The sequence below is a fragment of the Cherax quadricarinatus genome, chromosome 38 (genome assembly GCF_038502225.1).
Source record: "Cherax quadricarinatus isolate ZL_2023a chromosome 38, ASM3850222v1, whole genome shotgun sequence".
Taxonomy (NCBI): domain Eukaryota; kingdom Metazoa; phylum Arthropoda; class Malacostraca; order Decapoda; family Parastacidae; genus Cherax; species Cherax quadricarinatus.
The window spans coordinates 23,274,954-23,294,598 of record NC_091329.1 but is presented as its reverse complement, the minus strand read 5'-3'; the positions used below and the strand labels follow the sequence as shown (position 1 = coordinate 23,294,598).

The following is a 19,645-nucleotide window of genomic DNA, read 5'->3' as shown; positions in this document are numbered from 1 at the left end:
ATTTGCATTATTAATTCCATAAATGGCAATATTGATAGATTATTGAAGAGCCTATTTTATTTCTAATTTTACACACACACGGAAGGAAACAACGAGTGATGGCACGTGACGAGGTGTCAGAGTGGGCGCTTGTGACGAGCGAGGTTCCACAGGGATCAGTCCTAAGACCGGTGCTGTTTCTGGTATATGTGAATGACATGACGGAAGGGATAGAACGGAAAGGATAGACGGAAGTCTCCCTGTTTGCAGATAATGTTAAGCTAATGTGAAGAATTCAAACGGATGAGGATCAGGTACGACTACAAAAAGATCTGGACCGACTGCAAGCTTGGTCCAGCAACTAGCTACTGGACTTTAACCTCACCAAGTGCAAAGTCATGAAGTTTGGGGAGGGTCAAAGACCTCAAACAGAGTACAGGATAGGGGCGGGCTAAAGACTGCAAACCTCACTTAAGGAAAAGGATTTTATGGTGAGTATAATATCAAGCACATCTCCTGGGGCGCACAGCAACCAAATAACTTCTGCAGCACATGGGCGCCTGGCAAACATGAAGGAACAATCGAGAGAAAAAAAGAATAACAGACTCAGGTCGACAAAAAAAGAGGAGGGTAGACAAAATGGAAACGTAGCCTCAGAAATCTTAATTACTGGCACAGCCCTTGCTGAGCCCTGAGGAATTCTCCCTCAGGAAACACTCTTATCCCATGAAACAAAATATAATTCAAAACCGACCACCCTGTTCATCTTTTCCACTTTCATTGGAACCAGCAACCATCTACCTTACTACCTGGAAGAGGAACCAGCAACCATCTACCTTACTATCTGGTGGAGGAACCAGCAACCACCTTACTATCTGGTGGAGGATCAAGCGACCACCTTACTATCTGGTGGAGGATCAAGCGACCACCTTACTATCTGGAAGAGGAACCAGCAACCATCTACCTTACTATCTAGTGAAGGAACCAGCAACCACTTACCTTACTATCTGGTGGAGGAACCAGCAACCACCTTACTATCTGGCAGAGGAACCAGCAACCACCTTACTATCTGGTGGAGGACCCAGCGACCACCTTACTATCTGGAAGAGGAACCAGCAACCATCTACCTTACTATCCGTTGGAGAATCCAGCAATCACCTTACTATCAGTTGGAGGATCCAGCAACCACCTTACTATCTGGTGAAGGAACCAGCAACCATCTACCTTACTATCTGGTGGAGGATCCAGCAACCACCTTACTATCAGTTGGAGGATCCAGCAACCACCTTACTATCTGGTGAAGGAACCGGCAACCACCTACCTTACTATCCGGTGGAGGAACCAGCAACCACCTTACTATCTGGTGAAGGGACCAAGAACCACCTACCTTACTGTCTGGTGGAGGAACCAGCAACCACCTTACTATCTGGTGGAGGAACCAACAACCACCTTACTATCTGGAGGAGGAACCAACAACCATCTACCTTACTAACTGGTTAAGAAACCAGCAACCATCTACCTTACTATCTGGTGGAGGAAACAGCAATCACCTACCTTACTATCTGGTGGAGGAACCAGCAACCACCTTCCTTACTATCTGGTGGAGGATCCAGCATCCACCTTACTATCTGGTGGAGGAACCAGCAACCACCTTCCTTACTATCTGGTGGAGGATCCAGCAACCACCTTACTATCTGGTGGAGGAACCAGCAACCACCTACCTTACTATCTGGTGGAGGAACCAGCAACCATCTACCTTACTATCTGGTGGAGGAACCAGCAACCATCTACCTCACTGTCTGGTAGAGGAACCAGCAACCACCTACCTTACTGTCTAGTGGAGGAACCAGCAACCACCTACCTTACTATCTGGTGGAGGAACCAGCAACCATCTACCTTACAATCTGGTGGAGGAACCAGCAACCATCTACCTTTCTATCTGGTGGAGGAACTAGCAACCACCTACCTTACAATCTGGTGGAGGAACCAGCAACCATCTACCTTTCTATCTGGTGGAGGAACCAGCAACCATCTACCTTACTGTCTGGTAGAGGAAGCAGCAACCATCTCCCTTACTATCTGGTGGAGGAACCAGCAACCATCTTCCTCATTGACTGGTAGAGGAACCAGCAACCACCTACCTTACTATCTGGTGAAGGAACCAACAACCATCCACCTCACTATCTGGTGGAGGAACCAGCAACCACGTCACTATCTGGAGGAGGAACCAGCAATCACCTCACTATCTGGAGGAACCAGCAACCACCTCACTATCTGGTGGAGGAACCATCAACCACCTACCTGAGAGCTGTCACACTCTGGACCGTGGCAGGGTTTTGGCACTAGACACAGTATAATGATGATGATCACAAACACCACCGCTAACACCGTCAGGAACACGCTGGTTCGCTTGTTGGCTCCCGCCATGATGTTTCTGTACCTGTTGGGGGAAGGTTAGTTAGCTAGTAAATTACCACTTGCCAGAGACACTTGTCGATAGACAATTGGCTTGTTATGTATTTGTGTGTGTGGTTAGTGATGACTGTGTGTCTTGAAGAATTTGTTGTAGAGATGAGACAGTGTCTCAACAAAGGTTCACATTACTATTCTTGTGTCTCTCACATCTACCACTGTGATAGCAAAATGGAAATGGGAGAAATGAAGTGTTAAACTTTTTCAAAACACTATATTACGAAAACTTAATTTAGAACCATATAACATAAAGCCTCACACAAGCACAACTAACATCAAAATATTCGGTCAAGCATACGTACATTTGAGCCATAAATAATTTAATAATACTTTAAATTGTCCCACACCATTAAGAAAAGTCCTCTGGGATAGGTTAAAATCAGTACTAATATGTTTTCCGAGGTTCCGGCAGGTACTGTGGTGATTAGAAAAGTGACGAATTTGGTGAAGGCAAAACAGTGGGCAGACGGTAGAAACATGTAGAAGAGTCAGGAGCACAACACTGATATATACTGGACATTATTAGAGCCCAAGGCAGTAATACCAGATAATCACTTCTGTTCCCTCTTCACATATCAGCAAGTAGGTACCTGAGTGCACTGTTGAGGGTCGCATTCTGGGGACAAGATTGAAGGACCACAATGAAAATAAGTTAGACAGTCCTCAATGACGCACTGACTTGGGTTATCCTGAGTGGCTAACCTTCCCCCGCGTTAAAAAATCCCAACAAATCTTATCATGTGGATTTTGCCGGCAAGTTTAACCAAGGAATCCGTTGTTCAGCCGACGCTAACCTGCGCCGAGGAGAAGCAGTCACTGATCTCTAAGCAAATATCATGAAGTTATTCAGTATCCTCTCCGCTATTTTGCAGATGCAGCTCATCAAGTAGAATAGTAGAGAGACAGGTAGTTCACAGTCTCCCTGAGGTTCTGAGAGACCAGCTACCCTCCATGCGTCACCCACCACCTGTCAGTAGCAGAGTAGAGGCCAAGCAATGAGTCTGGAGCATTTCCCAGTATTATACCCTATCTCTTCTGACAAGGAAATGATGCTTTTCACTTTCTTCATAGATTCAGCACGTCCTCCATCCTGATGGCCAACACCAATTAATAAATTAATTTATTAATCAGGCAGTAGCCGTTGTTTCAGCAAGAGACTGGATGATGGGACCGCAAACAACTCGGCTTAGAAGTGCTAGTCTCCATAAAGGGCTCTTCCATACAAATTAAGAATATTAGACAATCTGAAGTCTGGGTTTATGCCCGTTATTTCACCAGAATTAACATTCAGATAGGTAGGAGACCCTTTGTCCAAGATGCTAACTTCAAAGGGGTCAGCAACGGCACTAGAGTAACGCCCCTTCAGTCCGACACTGAGAAACCCCTCGTCGACAACGGGTATCTGATGCTGAGGTTTTCCTTGAGGATAATTATTATTATAATCATGGGGGAGCGCTAAACCCGTAGGATTATACAGCGCATGTGGGGGGGGGATAGAAGGTATTCAGGCTCAATTCAGGGAACCGGAGCACAAATCCAATTCCCTAGATCAAGAGCCCCTCACCAGCGTCAAGGAACCTCCCTTGAGGGGTTTCCTTGAGGAGAAAGGGGCCAGGGAGCTCTTGATAAAGTCATCAAGAGTAGAATAGCCAGAGTCCCAGTCTAGAGGGAAGCGCAGGTAGAACACTGCCAGGTATCTGACTGAGACATGAATCACGTCAGGAAGTAGGGTGAAGCATACAACTGAAAAATCAAGGCCTAGGCATAACCTGATGCCCAAAAGTCAACAGGCGGCAAACTGCCTGTGCTGGCAGCTGATGCACTGCTGCCTCTCACTGCGGCTACGGTTTGTGACAGAAACTGAAAACAATAATATTTCGTGTACTTACTAGCTGAAACTATTATTTAAATTATATGAACATGGAACCACGTACAGCTCGGCAAAATGTGTCTTAAGCGGTACTAGACAGTGTAAGGGCCCTAAGTGTCCCGTTCAAGGGCCCTTAAGTGTCCCATAGCTTGATTGCTAGCTCACTCAGCTCACACACTGAGGTCTATGGTTCGATCCACAGTACGGGTGGAAACATTACGACACCTATTGTCCCTGTCCAACTAGCAGTAAATAGGTACCTGGGTGTTAGTGGACTGGTGTGGGTCGCATCCTGGGACAAAACTGACCTAATATGCCCGAAATGCTCTTCGTAACAAGCGGTTTTCTATATAGTAATATGTCATTGATGTCAGCTAGGACTGTATACCTTGTACATGTACTTGTAGTAATAAAGATACTATTATTATCATTATTATTATTATTATTATTAAGCAGTATCTACCAGTGTATTCTTAAAGAATAAAAGTCACAACACCGTGGCTGGAACAATCCTCGATTATGAGAGGAAACTAATAAAGATATTTCTGTCTTTCCTATAACAATGTCAAGTCACAAAAAGTTGACCTCCAACAGATGGACACTAATAGGTGAGTATGTAGCATTAATATTCCTCTCTCCTATGATAAGTCAGTACCATCATGTGATGCTATATACACTGAAAGTTGTACATCTTTGTGTATATACACCTGGAGTTTACCTGGAGAGAGTTTCGGGGGTCAACGCCCCCGCGGCCCGGTCTGTGACCAGGCCTCCTGGTGGATCAGCGCCTGATCAACCAGGCTGTTGCTGCTGGCTGCACGCAAACCAACGTACGAGCCACAGCCCGGCTGATCAGGAACTGACTTTAGGTGCTTGTCCAGTGCCAGCTTGAAGACTGCCAGGGGTCTGTTGGTAATCCCCCTTATGTGTGCTGGGAGGCAGTTGAACAGTCTCGGGCCCCTGACACTTATTGTATGGTCTCTTAACGTGCTAGTGACACCCCTGCTTTTCATTGGGGGGATGGTGCATCGTCTGCCAAGTCTTTTGCTTTCGTAGTGAGTGATTTTCGTGTGCAAGTTCGGTACTAGTCCCTCTAGGATTTTCCAGGTGTATATAATCATGTATCTCTCCCGCCTGCGTTCCAGGGAGTACAGGTTCAGGAACCTCAAGCGCTCCCAGTAATTGAGGTGTTTTATCTCCGTTATGTGCGCCGTGAAGGTTCTCTGTACATTTTCTAGGTCAGCAATTTCACCTGCCTTGAAAGGTGCACCGCGAGGTGTATCTCTTTATATACACTGAAAGGTACAACTTTATACACTGAGAGGTGAAACTCTGTGTTTACACTAAGAGGTGCATCTCTGTATACATATTCAGAGGTGTTTACTTGGATAGAGTTTCGGGGGTCAACGCCCCCGCGGCTCGGCCTGAGACCAGGCCTCGTAGTGGATCAGGGTCTGATCAACCAGGCTGTTACTGCTGGCCAAATGCAAACTGACGTACAAACCACAGCCCGGTTGGTCACGTACTGACTTTCGGTGCCTGTTAGTGTCTTCTTGAAGACAGCCAGGGGTCTGTTGGTAATCCCCCTTATGTATGCTGGGAGGCAGTTGAATAGTCTTGGGCCCCTGACACATATTGTGTTGTCTCTCAGTGTACTCGTGGCGCCCCTGCTTTTCATTGGGGGAATGTTGCATCTCCTGCCGAGTCTTTTGCTTTCCTAGGGAGTGATTTTCGTGTGCAGGTTTGGTACCAATCCTTTCAGGACCTTCCAAGAGTATATTATCATGTATCTCCCTCGCCTGCGTTTCAGGGAATACAGATCAAGGCCCTTCAACCGTTCCCAGTAATTTAGGTGCCTTATCGTACTTATGTGTCCGTTAAAGTTCTCTGAACACTCTCCAGGTCTGCAATATATCCAGCCTTGAAAGGGACCGTTAGTGTACAACAGTATTCCAGCCTAGAGAGAACAAGCGATCTGATATCATGGGCTTAGCATAACTAGTTTTGAAAGTTCGCATTATTCATCCTACCATTTTCCTAGCAGATAACGTAGATATATTCTTGTGATCTTCGAAGACGAGATCCATTGACATTATCACTCCTAGGTCTACGCATTTACGACGAAGTGACGGTTGACCATCACTGACAGAACCCAAAAGTGCTACCCAGACCATCACTGACAGAACTCACAAGTGCTACCCTGACCATCACTGAGAGAACCCACAAGTGCTACCCTGACTATCACTGACAGAACCCACAAGTGCTACCCAGACCATCACTGACAGAACCCACAAGTGCTACCCTGACCATCACTGACAGAACCCATAAGTGCTACCCTGACCATCACTGACATAACCCACAAGTGCTACCCTGATCATCACTGACAGAACCCACAAGTGCTACCCTGACCATCACTGACAGAACCCACAAGTGCTACCCTGACCATCACTGACAGAACCCATAAGTGCTACCCTGACCATCACTGACATAACCCACAAGTGCTACCCTGACCATCACTGACAGAACCCACAAGTGCTACCCTGACCATCACTGACAGAACCCACAAGTGCTACCCTGACCATCACTGACATAACCCACAAGTGCTACCCTGACCATCACTGACAGAACCCACAAGTGCTACCCTGACCATCACTGACAGAACCCACAAGTGCTACCCTGACCATCACTGACAGAACCCACAAGTGCTACCCTGACCATCACTGACAGAACCCACAAGTGCTACCCTGACCATCACTGACAGAACCCACAAGTGCTACTCTGACCATCACTGACAGAACCCACAAGTGCTACCCTGACCATCACTGACAGAACCCACAAGTGCTACCCTGACCATCACTGACAGAACCCACAAGTGCTACCCTGACCATCACTGACAGAACCCACAAGTGCTACCCTGACCATCACTGACAGAACCCACAAGTGCTACCCTGACCATCACTGACAGAACCCACAAGTGCTACCCTGACCATCACTGACAGAACCCACAAGTGCTACCCTGACCATCACTGACAGAACCCACAAGTGCTACTCTGACCATCACTGACAGAACCCACAAGTGCTACCCTGACCATCACTGACAGAACCCACAAGTGCTACTCTGACCATCACTGACAGAACCCACAAGTGCTACCCTGACCATCACTGACAGAACCCACAAGTGCTACCCTGACCATCACTGACAGAACCCACAAGTGCTACCCTGACCATCACTGACAGAACCCACAAGTGCTACCCTGACCATCACTGACAGAACCCACAAGTGCTACCCTGACCATCACTGACAGAACCCACAAGTGCTACCCTGACCATCACTGACAGAACCCACATTATTATTATTATTATAATCAAAAAGAAGCGCTAAGCCACAAGGACTATACAGCGCTGCAGGGCAGGAAGGAAGCGAGGGCATCAGGTGGCAAAAGGGAGATGGATGAGTAATAGGTTACGGATAACAGCGGGGCAGTGGATGGTGAAAGGGTAAAGGGCAGCAAGAGACTGAACTAGAAAGGGCTGAGGGGAGTGCGAAAAGTATCATCAGAGTTTGTGGAGTAAATCAGTCGTTGTCAAGAAGTCAATGAGAGAGTCAGGATTAAAGGAGGGTCCATCAGCAAGAAGGGAAGGTAAAGAGAGAGTAGTAGAACGAAGACGACGTTGGAGGTAAATTCTGCGTGCTCGTTGATAGAGAGGGCAGTCTAACAGAATGTGGCTAATCGATACTGGAACTTGACACTGCTCACAGAGAGGAACAGGGTGCCTCTCCATGAGATACCCCACAAGTGCTACCCTGGCCATCAATGACAGAACCCACAAGTGCTACTCTGATCATCACTGACAGAACCCACAAGTGCTACCCTGGCCATCACTGACAGAACCCATAAGTGCTACCCAGACCATCACTGACAGAACCCACAAGTGCTACCCTGACCATCACTGACAGAACCCACAAGTGCTACTCTGACCATCACTGACAGAACCCACAAGTGCTACCCTGACCATCACTGACAGAACCCACAAGTGCTACCCAGACCATCACTGACAGAACCCACAAGTGCTACTCTGACCATCACTGACAGAACCCACAAGTGCTACCCTGACCATCACTGACAGAACCCACAAGTGCTACCCTGACCATCACTGACAGAACCCACAAGTGCTACCCTGACCATCACTGACAGAACCCACAAGTGCTACTCTGACCATCACTGACAGAACCCACAAGTGCTACCCTGACCATCACTGACAGAACCCACAAGTGCTACCCTGACCATCACTGACAGAACCCACAAGTGCTACCCAGACCATCACTGACAGAACCCACAAGTGCTACCCTGACCATCACTGACAGAACCCACAAGTGCTACTCTGACCATCACTACCATAACGCTCATGACTTACTCCCAGACACTCAATGCGAAGTATGACTGTCTTAATATCAGTTGTGGGATGTTAATGCCAGGAACTAGCTATTCTTCCTTTCCCAAGATATACTTTGTATACGTGTATGTCTCTGATGGGTTGTGTGGTATACACAATCATCTGATTTCATATATAACAGAACACACACCTAATTAATATACACCAAAGTGGTTGAGGTACTTACCTTCATTACCCTACCCCGCCACCGCTCCTTCATATACCATCCTGACCTATCCTCTTTCCTGTCCCAATTTACCAAAGCTTTGGTTATAACATTATAATACCGTGACAACAAATATGTTAAGTAACAGGACAGAGTTGCAGCTAATATTAATGAAGCTCCAGGAGAGCGAAACGTTGCCACAATAAAATGTCATATTAGTTGTAATTGTGTCCTTTTACTTAACAAAAAATACAATGTTTATGTTGTAAATTATGTTAGATACAGTGATGTGAACATTACGAAGGATGGGATGCTAGATATAATATCAGCATCACTTGGAGTATACCTGGAGGGGATTTCGGGGGTCAAAGCCCCCGCGGCCCAGTCCGTGGCCAGGCCGCGTGGTGGATAAAAGCCTAATCAACCAGGCTGTTACTGCTGGCAGCACGTAAACCAACGTACGAACCATAGCAGTGTAATAAAAAATTCTCTTCATTGAACTTCATATTGTTTTCTGCGGCCCATTTAAAGATTTAGTTGATGTCCGCCTGGAGTCCTGCAGTGTCTACGATGGTTGACACTGTCATGCAGATTCAGGTATCATTCCCAAAGGAAGACACGGTGATGTGGCTTACATCTCTGTGTATGTCAGATATGAGGATAAGGAACAAGATGGGAGCGAGTACTGTGCCTTGTGGAACAGAGCTTTTAACTGTAGCCGCCTCTAAGTTTGCTCTGTTTACTATTGCTCTTTATGTTCTATTTGTTAGGAAGATATTGATCCATCTGCCAACTTTTCCTGTTATTCCTTTATCACGCATTTTGTTCGCTATTACACCGTGATCGCACTTGTCGAAGCTTTCGCAAAGTCTGTGTATACTGCTATATCTGCATTTTGTTTGTCCTCCAGAGCATGCAAGACCGTCATAGTGGATCAGCAGCTGGGAGAGGCAAGCGTGACTTGCTCTAGACCCATGCTGGCCTGGGTTATCCAACTGATGGATATCAAAGTAGATGGCGATCTTGCTTCTTAGAACCCTCTGAAGGATTTTTATGATGTGGGACATTAGTGCTATCGGACTAATTCTTTGCAATTGCTTCACTGTCAACTTTGTAGAGTGTGGCAGTGGGATGACCCCTGTGTCCCTGCTCCCTCTCCACAGAATGCTAAAGACACGTGAAAGGGGTTTCTTGCAGTTCTTGATGAACACAGAGTTCCACGAGCATGAGCCTAGGGCAGAGTGCATGGGTATGCCATTAATTGCTTTTTCAAAATCTTCTTTAGTTAGGATAATAACAAGAGTTTTTTAAATTAACCAAATTTTGTCACAAACGAGTGACAAGGCGAGAGAGAACCTTCATCCTTACACTGTCTTGCAACTCTAGGATAGTACTGTTGCTAGCAGACACCAGTGTTTCACATTACGACTGGAAGAACGACAGATTGCTGTTCATAAACTCTGTCCTACTCCAGTGACCCATTTACATATTCTTACGATGCTATGAACACTTGATTTTAAAATAGAAGACTCAGATTAATATAGAAGACAGAGGATGTGTAGTGCCAGCGCTGCCTGACGTGTTGACACTCTCCTTATCAGCGAGCAGCATCCTCGCCCGGTGCTCACTGATACACTGCACCCGTCACAACCTCGATTTCACTTATCTTTTCTTACTTTTTTTTTCAATCTCTCCTCCAATGAAAAGGGAGACATACACTGAGAGGTGTATGTAAATACATAGCTTATCAATGTAGAAGTCAGTCTAGCCTAGCAAAACTCAAGCTAATCTCAATAAAGTAAATCAAGAAAGACATTGTCGCAAGCCGTGTAAGGAATCCACACGGAATCTGCGAAGGTCAAAGTGTTCTTGACTGGGAGTGATCAGGTTACATACAGTCTTAATGACCCTCGTGTAATCAACAGTCTTTAAACCCAATTAATCATTCAATCTCATTCTCAAATAATATTAAATTGTAATAATAGGTTAAGACGGCTCAAAGTAATGTCATGGTACAAAAGTGAAACATCGCCAACAATACTATATATATTGTAAGGGCAATGCTAGGCGTAAATATTATGCAGAAAATTTGGGGCTTGTAGGTTAGGTGTGAGGTCATCAAAATTATTATTCAGAGGGCTGAACAGGGGTTCCTGGATGTTTAGCGAGGGCGGAGCACAATAGGATGTCTATGGGGGTCAAGGAAGGGTAAGCGTCATACCAGGAACCATTTGAGGGAGAGGGAAAGGGAGGTTTTAAATGCTAGAGGCTTGGGTATCCAACAGACTTGTATGAGTATGTTAGATAGGAGTGACCGGAGGTAAATGGATTTTATGATCTGATGTGCGGTTGAAGTTTAAGTGAAGGGAGTCGTGGAAAACTGGCTAGCCGGTTCAGAATAATACCCTGACTTTGCTAGCTGTAAATAAAGCATTACCACATGTGTGCATGTGTGTGTGTGTGTGTGTGTGTGTGTGTGTGTGTGTGTGTGTGTGTGTGTGTGTGTGTGTGTGTGTGTGTGTGTGTGTGTGTGTGTGTGGGTGTGTGTGAGGGTGTGTGTGTGTGTGTGTGTGTGTGTGTGTGTGTGTGTGTGTGTGTGTGTGTGTGTGTGCGTGCGTGTGTGTGGGTGTGTGTGAGGGTGTGTGTGCGGGTGTGTGTGAGGGTGTGTGTGTGTGTGTGTGCGTGTGTGTGTGTGTGTGTGTGTGTGCGTGTGTGGGTGTGTGTGTGCGTGTGTGGGTGTGTGTGTGCGTGTGTGGGTGTGTGTGTGTGTGTGTGTGTGGGTGTGTGTGTGTGGGTGTGTGTGAGGGTGTGTGTGTGGGTGTGTGTGAGGGTGTGTGTGTGTGGGTGTTGGTGTGTGTGTGTGTGGGTGTGTGTGTGTGGGTGTGCGTCCTTGTGTGTATGCATATATTTGTACGCTCGTGTGCACATGTCCGTGCGTGCGCCCTCGTGTGTGTATGTGCGCGCGCGCTCGTGTGGGTGTATGATCCACTTAATATTTGTATTTATAACTCATTACAATTGTGACCAGGTATGGACGTATCAGTGGTTCATTACTTTGTAATTTGTTCATGACTGTAACCATGTATAGGAGTGAAGCTGATTCATTACCTCTGTAACTTGCCATGATTAGTGACCAGATCTACCTGGAGTTCATTACCTTTGTGACTAGTTCAGCTATCATAACTTTGGGGTCCAGTCCCTGGACCAATTATGTACCTCTGTAATCTTTTGACTACCGCCCACAGGATGGGTATGGGGTGCATAATAAACATATTAAACTAAACGGTTCAGAGGAGGTCATCTGAGTAGTGCTGTCAGTCTGCTCCTGTCAACACAATGATTTAATGACTGACAGGGACAATGTTTCTTCTTTATTCGTGTCACCTGCCTCGGTGGGAGACAGCTACCCATTGAAAATTGGGTTGGTCAAATGTTTGTTAGTGGGATGAATTGTAAAGGACCTGCCTAGTATGGGCCAACAGGCCTGCTGCAGTGTTCCTCCTTTCTTATGTTCTTATGTTCTTATGTTATAAAATACAAAATACTACGTAGAAAGCGTTTGAGATGCATAAAAACAAAAGTTTGTCATCATTTACAAATATAAACTAACGTAAAAAGAAACGCACAGGGCAACAATACTAACTCTTAATAGTCATAAAGGAAAATCTTGTTTCTGACAGAGTACAGAGATTCACTCCACTGAGACTATCTCAAGCCACCGGACAACACAGTGAGTGACCTCACATCTGTGTTGTGGTCCGTAGCTTCACAATGTTGCAGTCACCCCGGAGAGTTAATGGCGTATTTGTCATAACAGATCTCTCTAAGAGTTCAAAGATGTGGACAGGCAGATGATGCTTAGTTTTACCAATATGAACAGCAATACAGACATGGCGGTCACACTTGTACGTTACAAACGATGATAGTTTAGTAGGTGTGACACCTATGAACTTTACACAGCAGGAGCTTTTGCTTATGTGACCGAGACCTTCCGCTGGCTTACCGGTAATGACCAAACAGTTCTGGAGGAAGAAAAATGTTGCTAAAATAAGCTTCTTATTAAAAACAAAATACAAACCAGAACGTTTATTTTTTCCCGTTTTTTTTTCTCTGTTTACTTACATTCTGTTTAAATTTCTCTAGAATCTTGTAAGAAAAATATTTGATTTGACTAATTTTGGGAAAAAATGATGCCCAGTTGGCACCCACACAACGCAAAATCAATAGGAAAAATACTTCCAATTAACATACACCAGCGTTTAGGGTTTGAAGCTGATCGTAAGATGCATTCTCTAATTATTTAATGACGTTTTCACAGCTCAAAGTGAACACTAAGCTTCTTTTTTGTTATATCCCACCGATGGTGAAAGTTTGAACCCAATCAGACAAAAAAAAAAAAAAAAAAAAAAAAAAAAACAGTCTCCAGTAATTGATCAGATTAGAAAAATTTCAAGTTTTATTTTGTTTTGTTTTTTTAAATTTCAGTAAAATTTAAATTTGGGCGTCCTCAAAATACACGTGTGAGGGTAAGTAAGTAAGTAAGTAAGTAAGTAAGTAAGTAAGTAAGTAAGTAAGTAAGTAAGTAAGTAAGTTTATTCAGGTATACACAAATACAGTTACATAGAATTATCATACATAGCAGCATATGTGTAGAGAACCTAGGATAACCCAAAAAAGTCAGACAGAGTGACTTATTTCCATTGCGTTTATCTTATATACAACTTCATTGGTAATATTTTGAAGTCGATCAGAAGAAGTATTCTTGGATATAAATATCACTGTTTATTCAATAAAATTGGCAAATTTGAACTTATGTCACTCAGTAATACCATGAACAATTTTGCAATTAGGAAACCCGTGGAGAAATTTTCTCCAACCGGGGGGAGACGACCCCTCACAGGGGGCGGCGATCCCTCACGAGGGAACTAGGACTCCTCTACTTTCCCAGACTGGTGGGCAGGAGTGAACTTACGAGTCATCACTTCTTACTTTTTTGCATTAAATTAAGTTTTAAAATGTAGCTTCATTAAGGTCACATAACTTCCACTGTCTTCTAATAACATGTTTATTTTCCCACTATAATCTACCTTGTCCATAATTACTATCACATTGGGTTTGTGTCGTAAGGTGAGGTCCAGGATCTTTCCTTAATTCATGGTATAACTTAACAAATCTTTGAGGACAGTTGTGTTGTAGAGGTCTGAGCAAAGTCATAATTTTCTATTTTTATTAAAAAGCTCACGGTATCATTAGTTAAATGATAACATGAGAACAGAAATCTGATTTACTCAAATGTTCAAAACTCATTTTTAACCGCATTAGAAACATGTGCCACACTCTGCACTAATATTTTCACTCCAGTTAGAGTGTATGCTGCTATGACTCCCTCGGCTGAGTCGTCTCTGCTACGACTCGCTCCACTCTCGCCGGCAGTGACAGCCCCAACGACAGTACCAGACGAGAAATGTGCTCCTGAGTCGCGTGCCATAAAAACTCCTGCCCAGTTGCCGAGTACTGACGACAACTCACTAGAGGGCAAGTTGTGCCCCAGGTTAAGTGAACCCTACAGCAACTACTCCACTATGGCTGCTTCACCATTCCAGAGAAGACCGTACCCCGTTACGCCACAGCTCAGCCGCAGCGATGTCTCCTGTGTTGCAGTATCTGTCCAGACACAGGAAGGCATGCAGTGACGCTCGCCAGGCTCACTGCCTTGGACCACGATGTTTAGCACACACCCCATTTTTTCTTCCCTCCCTGTAGGATTTTTTTTTTTTTTTTGGTCATGTCCACATGTATATAAATGTTTTTATTCTATGTTCTGTTCCTGAGAGAGACCGAGTTTTTATTTCAGTCAATCATGGTCAAAGACAACCATGGGTAAGTGGCCAGAGATAAGATAAGATAAGATTTCGTTCGGATTTTTAACCCCGGAGGGTTAGCCACCCAGGATAACCCAAGAAAGTCAGTGCGTCATCGAGGACTAACTTATTTCCATTGGGGTCCTTAATCTTGTCCCCCAGGATGCGACCCACACCAGTCGACTAACACCCAGGTACCTATTTGCTGCTAGGTGAACAGGACAACAGGTGTAAGGAAACGTGTCGAAATGTTTCCACCCGCCGGGAATCGAACCCGAACACGGGCCCTCCGTGTGTGAAGCGGGAGCTTTAGCCACCAGGCCACCGGGCCAAGCGATGTATGCTCAGTTAGGTTTATATTTTGCGGTGCTATGGTGCTGACACCTAGTGGCATAGGCCTACCAATCTCAGCCCGTACCACGCTTACCCGGTCTCACTCTGGTAGCCGACTTGACTCAGTCAACAAGTGTTTACTCGATCACTCTTTCCCAGCCATGGCCCTCCAGGCCTGGGCAACTTAAACACACTGCCTGTGTACAAGACCCCACATAAAGTAGAATTGCCTCTGAAGCCTTATTATTGATCCCCGGCTAGCATAATCTCCAAATCAATTGTAATACACTTGTCCTGTTTCCTGACTTATCTTACCTAAGCTTTCTCCTTGTGGCGTTGCCAGGTATGGTCTGGGTAGTTTTCTCCACAAGAGGGCTGGTTGTCGCAGTGCGACTCTGTAAGTATATGCCACTACCCAACGCCATCAAAACAAAGCTTATTTGTATAAAATTAAATGCAGTATATTATGCTTAACAATTCGCAAACAGGCGAAATTATTTACAAACATTATCTCTACGTCGACAACGCTGTGTACTCCGATGCACAATTTACAGGTTCGAGTCCTGCTGTGGACGTAGAGATAATGTTTGTAAATAATTTCAATTGTTTGCGAATTGTTAAGCATTTCAAATCTCTTTCGTTGTTCACTGTAGGTGACAGGATTTGATGAAATAACCTTGTAAACGAGCCTGGTGCCCCGGGGTGGGGGGGGGGTGACATTGTCTAGCTTCGGCAAGGCGCCCATACTTATCCGGGGTCTGGCGTCGTGGATAAAGTAAGATAAGATAAGATTTCGTTCGGATTTTTAACCCCGGAGGGTTAGCCACCCAGGATAACCCAAGAAAGTCAGTGCGTCATCGAGGACTGTCTAACTTATTTCCATTGGGGTCCTTAATCTTGTCCCCCAGGATGCGACCCACACCAGTCGACTAACACCCAGGTACCTATTTGCTGCTAGGTGAACAGGACAATAGGTGTAAGGAAACGTGTCGGAATTTCCACCCGCCGGGAATCGAACCCGGGCCCTCCGTGTGTGAAGCGGGAGCTTTAGCCACCAGACCACCGGGCCACGCCAACAGGTTCGAGTCCTTCTGTGGACGTACAGATGACAGAATATTATACAATTAGGGTGATTGGTGTGTATATTATTAATTAATAAAAATTCCCTTGTTATGCGCAGCATTTCGGGAATCTTTAAAACTAAATTATGATTACAAATATATGAAAACAATAATATATAATAATAACAGTTCATACTTTTTAAAATATTGGAGGTATTTTGTAAGTTGTTTGTCGTAAATATTGGAGGTATTTTGTAAGTTGTTTGTCGTAAATATTGGAGGTATTTTGTAAGTTGTTTGTCGTAAATATTGGAGGTATTTTGTAAGTTGTTTGTCGTAAATATTGGAGGTATTTTGTAAGTTGTTTGTCGTAAATATTGGAGGTATTTTGTAAGTTGTTTGTCACAAATTCCTACAAAAACCTTCAATCATTGTGTCTTCACTAATTTGTTGGATGCGATACACAAACAGAAATGTGGGTAATGTTATTTGAACCCAGAAGGTTAGTAACCCAAGAAAGTTAATAAGTCGTCGCGGACTGTCTTATTTCCATTGTGGTCCCTTAGTTCTCTCCCCCAGGATGCGACTCCACACCGGTCAATTAACACCCAGGTACCTATTTACTGCTAGGTGAACATGGGCAACATGCCCAACGGTCTTCATTAACGGAACCTCATTAACAGGTGCCCCAACCACACCAGATTATCACCCCGTACATAAATAGAATTCCCGTTCATTTTAAACATATTATTATTGTCATCGTTATAATTATCATTATAATCTGTGTTTCTTTTCTGTCTCTGTCTCATGCTTCATTTTTCCTGAAAAGAAAACGGGAATTCCCGTATAAAGTGAAATTTTGAAATGGTTGGGACGCCTAGAAAATCGATTTTTTTCTTTTGATGAGTGTACCTTGACAACCATCATTTTTTTGTTACACTTGTCATGGAATTTTTTTTTTTTTTTTTTGGCTTTGAACTAGACCAGTAGGATTTTACCTCGTATCCGTGCGTCTTCTAATCTATGAATCAGTCTCTGGTGGGGTACAATGTAAAATGCTTTCCTGTAGTCCAAAAATAGGCAGTCCATCCATCCTCGTCTTGCTTGCTTGATTTTCGTTAATCTATCGTAGAATTCGAGTAGGATCGAATCCCTGCACGGATGGAGACGTCGGTCATGCTTCCTCACACCTGCTGCCCCTGTGCACCTACCAATTGTGTCGACCAGGTCTGTATCGGTTGTCTCACATATTATTATTATTATTATTATTATTATTATTATTATTATTATTATTATTATTATTATTATTATTATTATTATTAAATGTTTAACCAATTTCTTCTGATTATATTTCCCAATACTTTGGATAGCATACATGTCAATGATACTGGATTATGCTTCACTGCCTCTTGTTTGTCCCTAAGCTTGTATATTGGGATCAAGTTTGCAGTTTTCCAGCTATCCGGTACTTTTCGCGTCTCCAGGCACATTTAGATCATTGTTATAGGCTCACACAGTTCTTCCTCCTTTTCTCAGTATTCGTGTTAATATGCCGCTACGCCCCATGACCTTGGATGTGTCTAACTCTTAACAGATTCGTTACTTCCTCCTTTGATACATAAATTCTATCTAATATACTGTATACTGATTCAACCCTACATTGTGGCACCATCCTTATCTCCTCAGTGAATACTTCCTTCAATCTTCTGTTTAACTCTTCGTAAAGTTATCGAACGTCTTGTAGTAGTTCGCCTCTCTCCCTTCCCTTTCAGCCTTGTTATCCGGTCTTTACAGACATCTTCCTCCATGTATGTCTGTGTTGTAGTTTCGGCTGTACTTGGGTTCTTGCTGCTCAGTTAGGTTCAGCTTCTCTTCTCATCCTTACATATTCATTCCTCACTATTCTGCTCGCCTCCCTATTCTCTGCCGTTAGCTGTGTTCTGTACTTTTTCCATGCTCGTTTGGACATTCCCTCGGCCTCTCTACAGCTCTGTTTAAACAAAGGTCTCTCTCTGTATCTTGTAGGTTTGTAACACAGGATTTCCCCTCCCTGAAACCATGCTGGTTATCGTGTATTGTTTATTCCTTTCTATGTGCTTCATCAAGCTTCTCCTGATATGTGTGTGTGTGCTCACCTAATTGTGGTTGCAGGGGTCGAGATTCAGCTCATGGCCCCGCCTCTTCACTGAACGCTACTAGGTCCTCTCCCTGCTCCATGAACTTTATCATACCTCGTCTTAAAGCTATGTATTCCACTTCCTGACTACTCTATGACTGAAGAAATACTTCCTAACATCCCTTTGACTTATCTGGGTCTTCAACTTCCAATTGGATCTGGGTCTTCAACTTCCCTTGTTTCTGTGTCCCATCTCTGGAAAATCCTGTCTCTGTTCACCTTGTCTATTCCACGCAGTATTTTGTATGTCGTTATCATGTCTCTCCTGACCCTCCTGTTCTCCAGTGTCGTCAGTCCGATTTCCCTCAACCTTTCTTCGTAGGACATTCCCCTGAGCTCCGGAACTAGCCTTGTTGCAAACCTTTGCACTTGCTCTAATTTCTTGACGTGCTTAACCAGGTGTGGGTTCCAGACTGGTGCTGCGTACTCCAGTATGGGCCTGACGTACACAGTGTACAGTGTCTTGAACGATTCCTTACTAAGGTGTGTGTGAGTGAGTGTGTGTGTGTGTGTATGTACTCACTTAATTGTACTCACCTAACTGTGGTTGCAGGGGTCGAGACTCAGCTCCTGGCCCCGCCTCTTCACCGACCGCTACTAGGTCCTCTTTCCCCCTTCTCCATGAGCTTTATCATACCTCGTCTTAAAACTATGTATAGTTCCTGCCTCCACTACATCGCTTGCCAGACTATTCCACTTCCTAACTACTCTATGACTGAAGAAATACTTCCTAACATCCCTTTGACTCATTTGAGTCTTCAGCTTCCAATTGTGACCCCTTGTTTCTGTGTCCCATCTCTGGAACATCCTGTCTCTGTCCGCCTTGTCTATTCCACTCAGTATTTTGTATGTCGTTATCATGTCTCCCCTGACCCTCCTGTCCTCCAGTGTTGTCAGACCGATTTCCCTTAACCTTTCTTCATAGGACATTCCCCTTAGCTCTGGAACTAGCCTTGTTGCAAACCTTTGTACTTTCTCTAATTTCTTGACGTGTTTGACCAGGTGTGGGTTCCAAACTGGTGCTGCGTACTCCAGTATCGGCCTGACGTACACAGTGTATAAAGTCTTGAACGATTCTGTGTGTACTCACCTATTTGTGGTTGCAGGGGTCGAGTCCTAGCTCCTGGCCCCGCCAGGAGTGTGTGTGTGTGTGTGTACTCATCTAATTGTACTCATCTAATTGTGGTTGCAGGGGCCGATACACAGCTCCTGGCCCCGCCTGTGTGTGTGTGTGTGTGTGTACTCACCTATTTGTGGTTGCAGGGGTCGAGTCTTAGCTCCTGGCCCCGCCTC

The 19,645-nt window shown here is 44.6% G+C and overlaps 1 protein-coding gene across 2 annotated transcripts in view; it reads right to left on the bottom strand.

Moving 5' to 3' along the window:
• The window catches only part of LOC128692828 (neprilysin-1-like), a 134,522-nt gene that overhangs the window by 100,898 nt on the left and 13,979 nt on the right, over positions 1–19,645 (bottom strand). For both annotated transcript variants that reach the window (XM_070092175.1, XM_070092176.1), the window contains exon 2: positions 2,281–2,419. In XM_070092175.1, coding sequence (XP_069948276.1) covers positions 2,281–2,406 — 126 coding nt within the window. In that variant the 5' untranslated portion in view covers positions 2,407–2,419. The remainder of the gene's footprint in view (positions 1–2,280; positions 2,420–19,645) is intronic.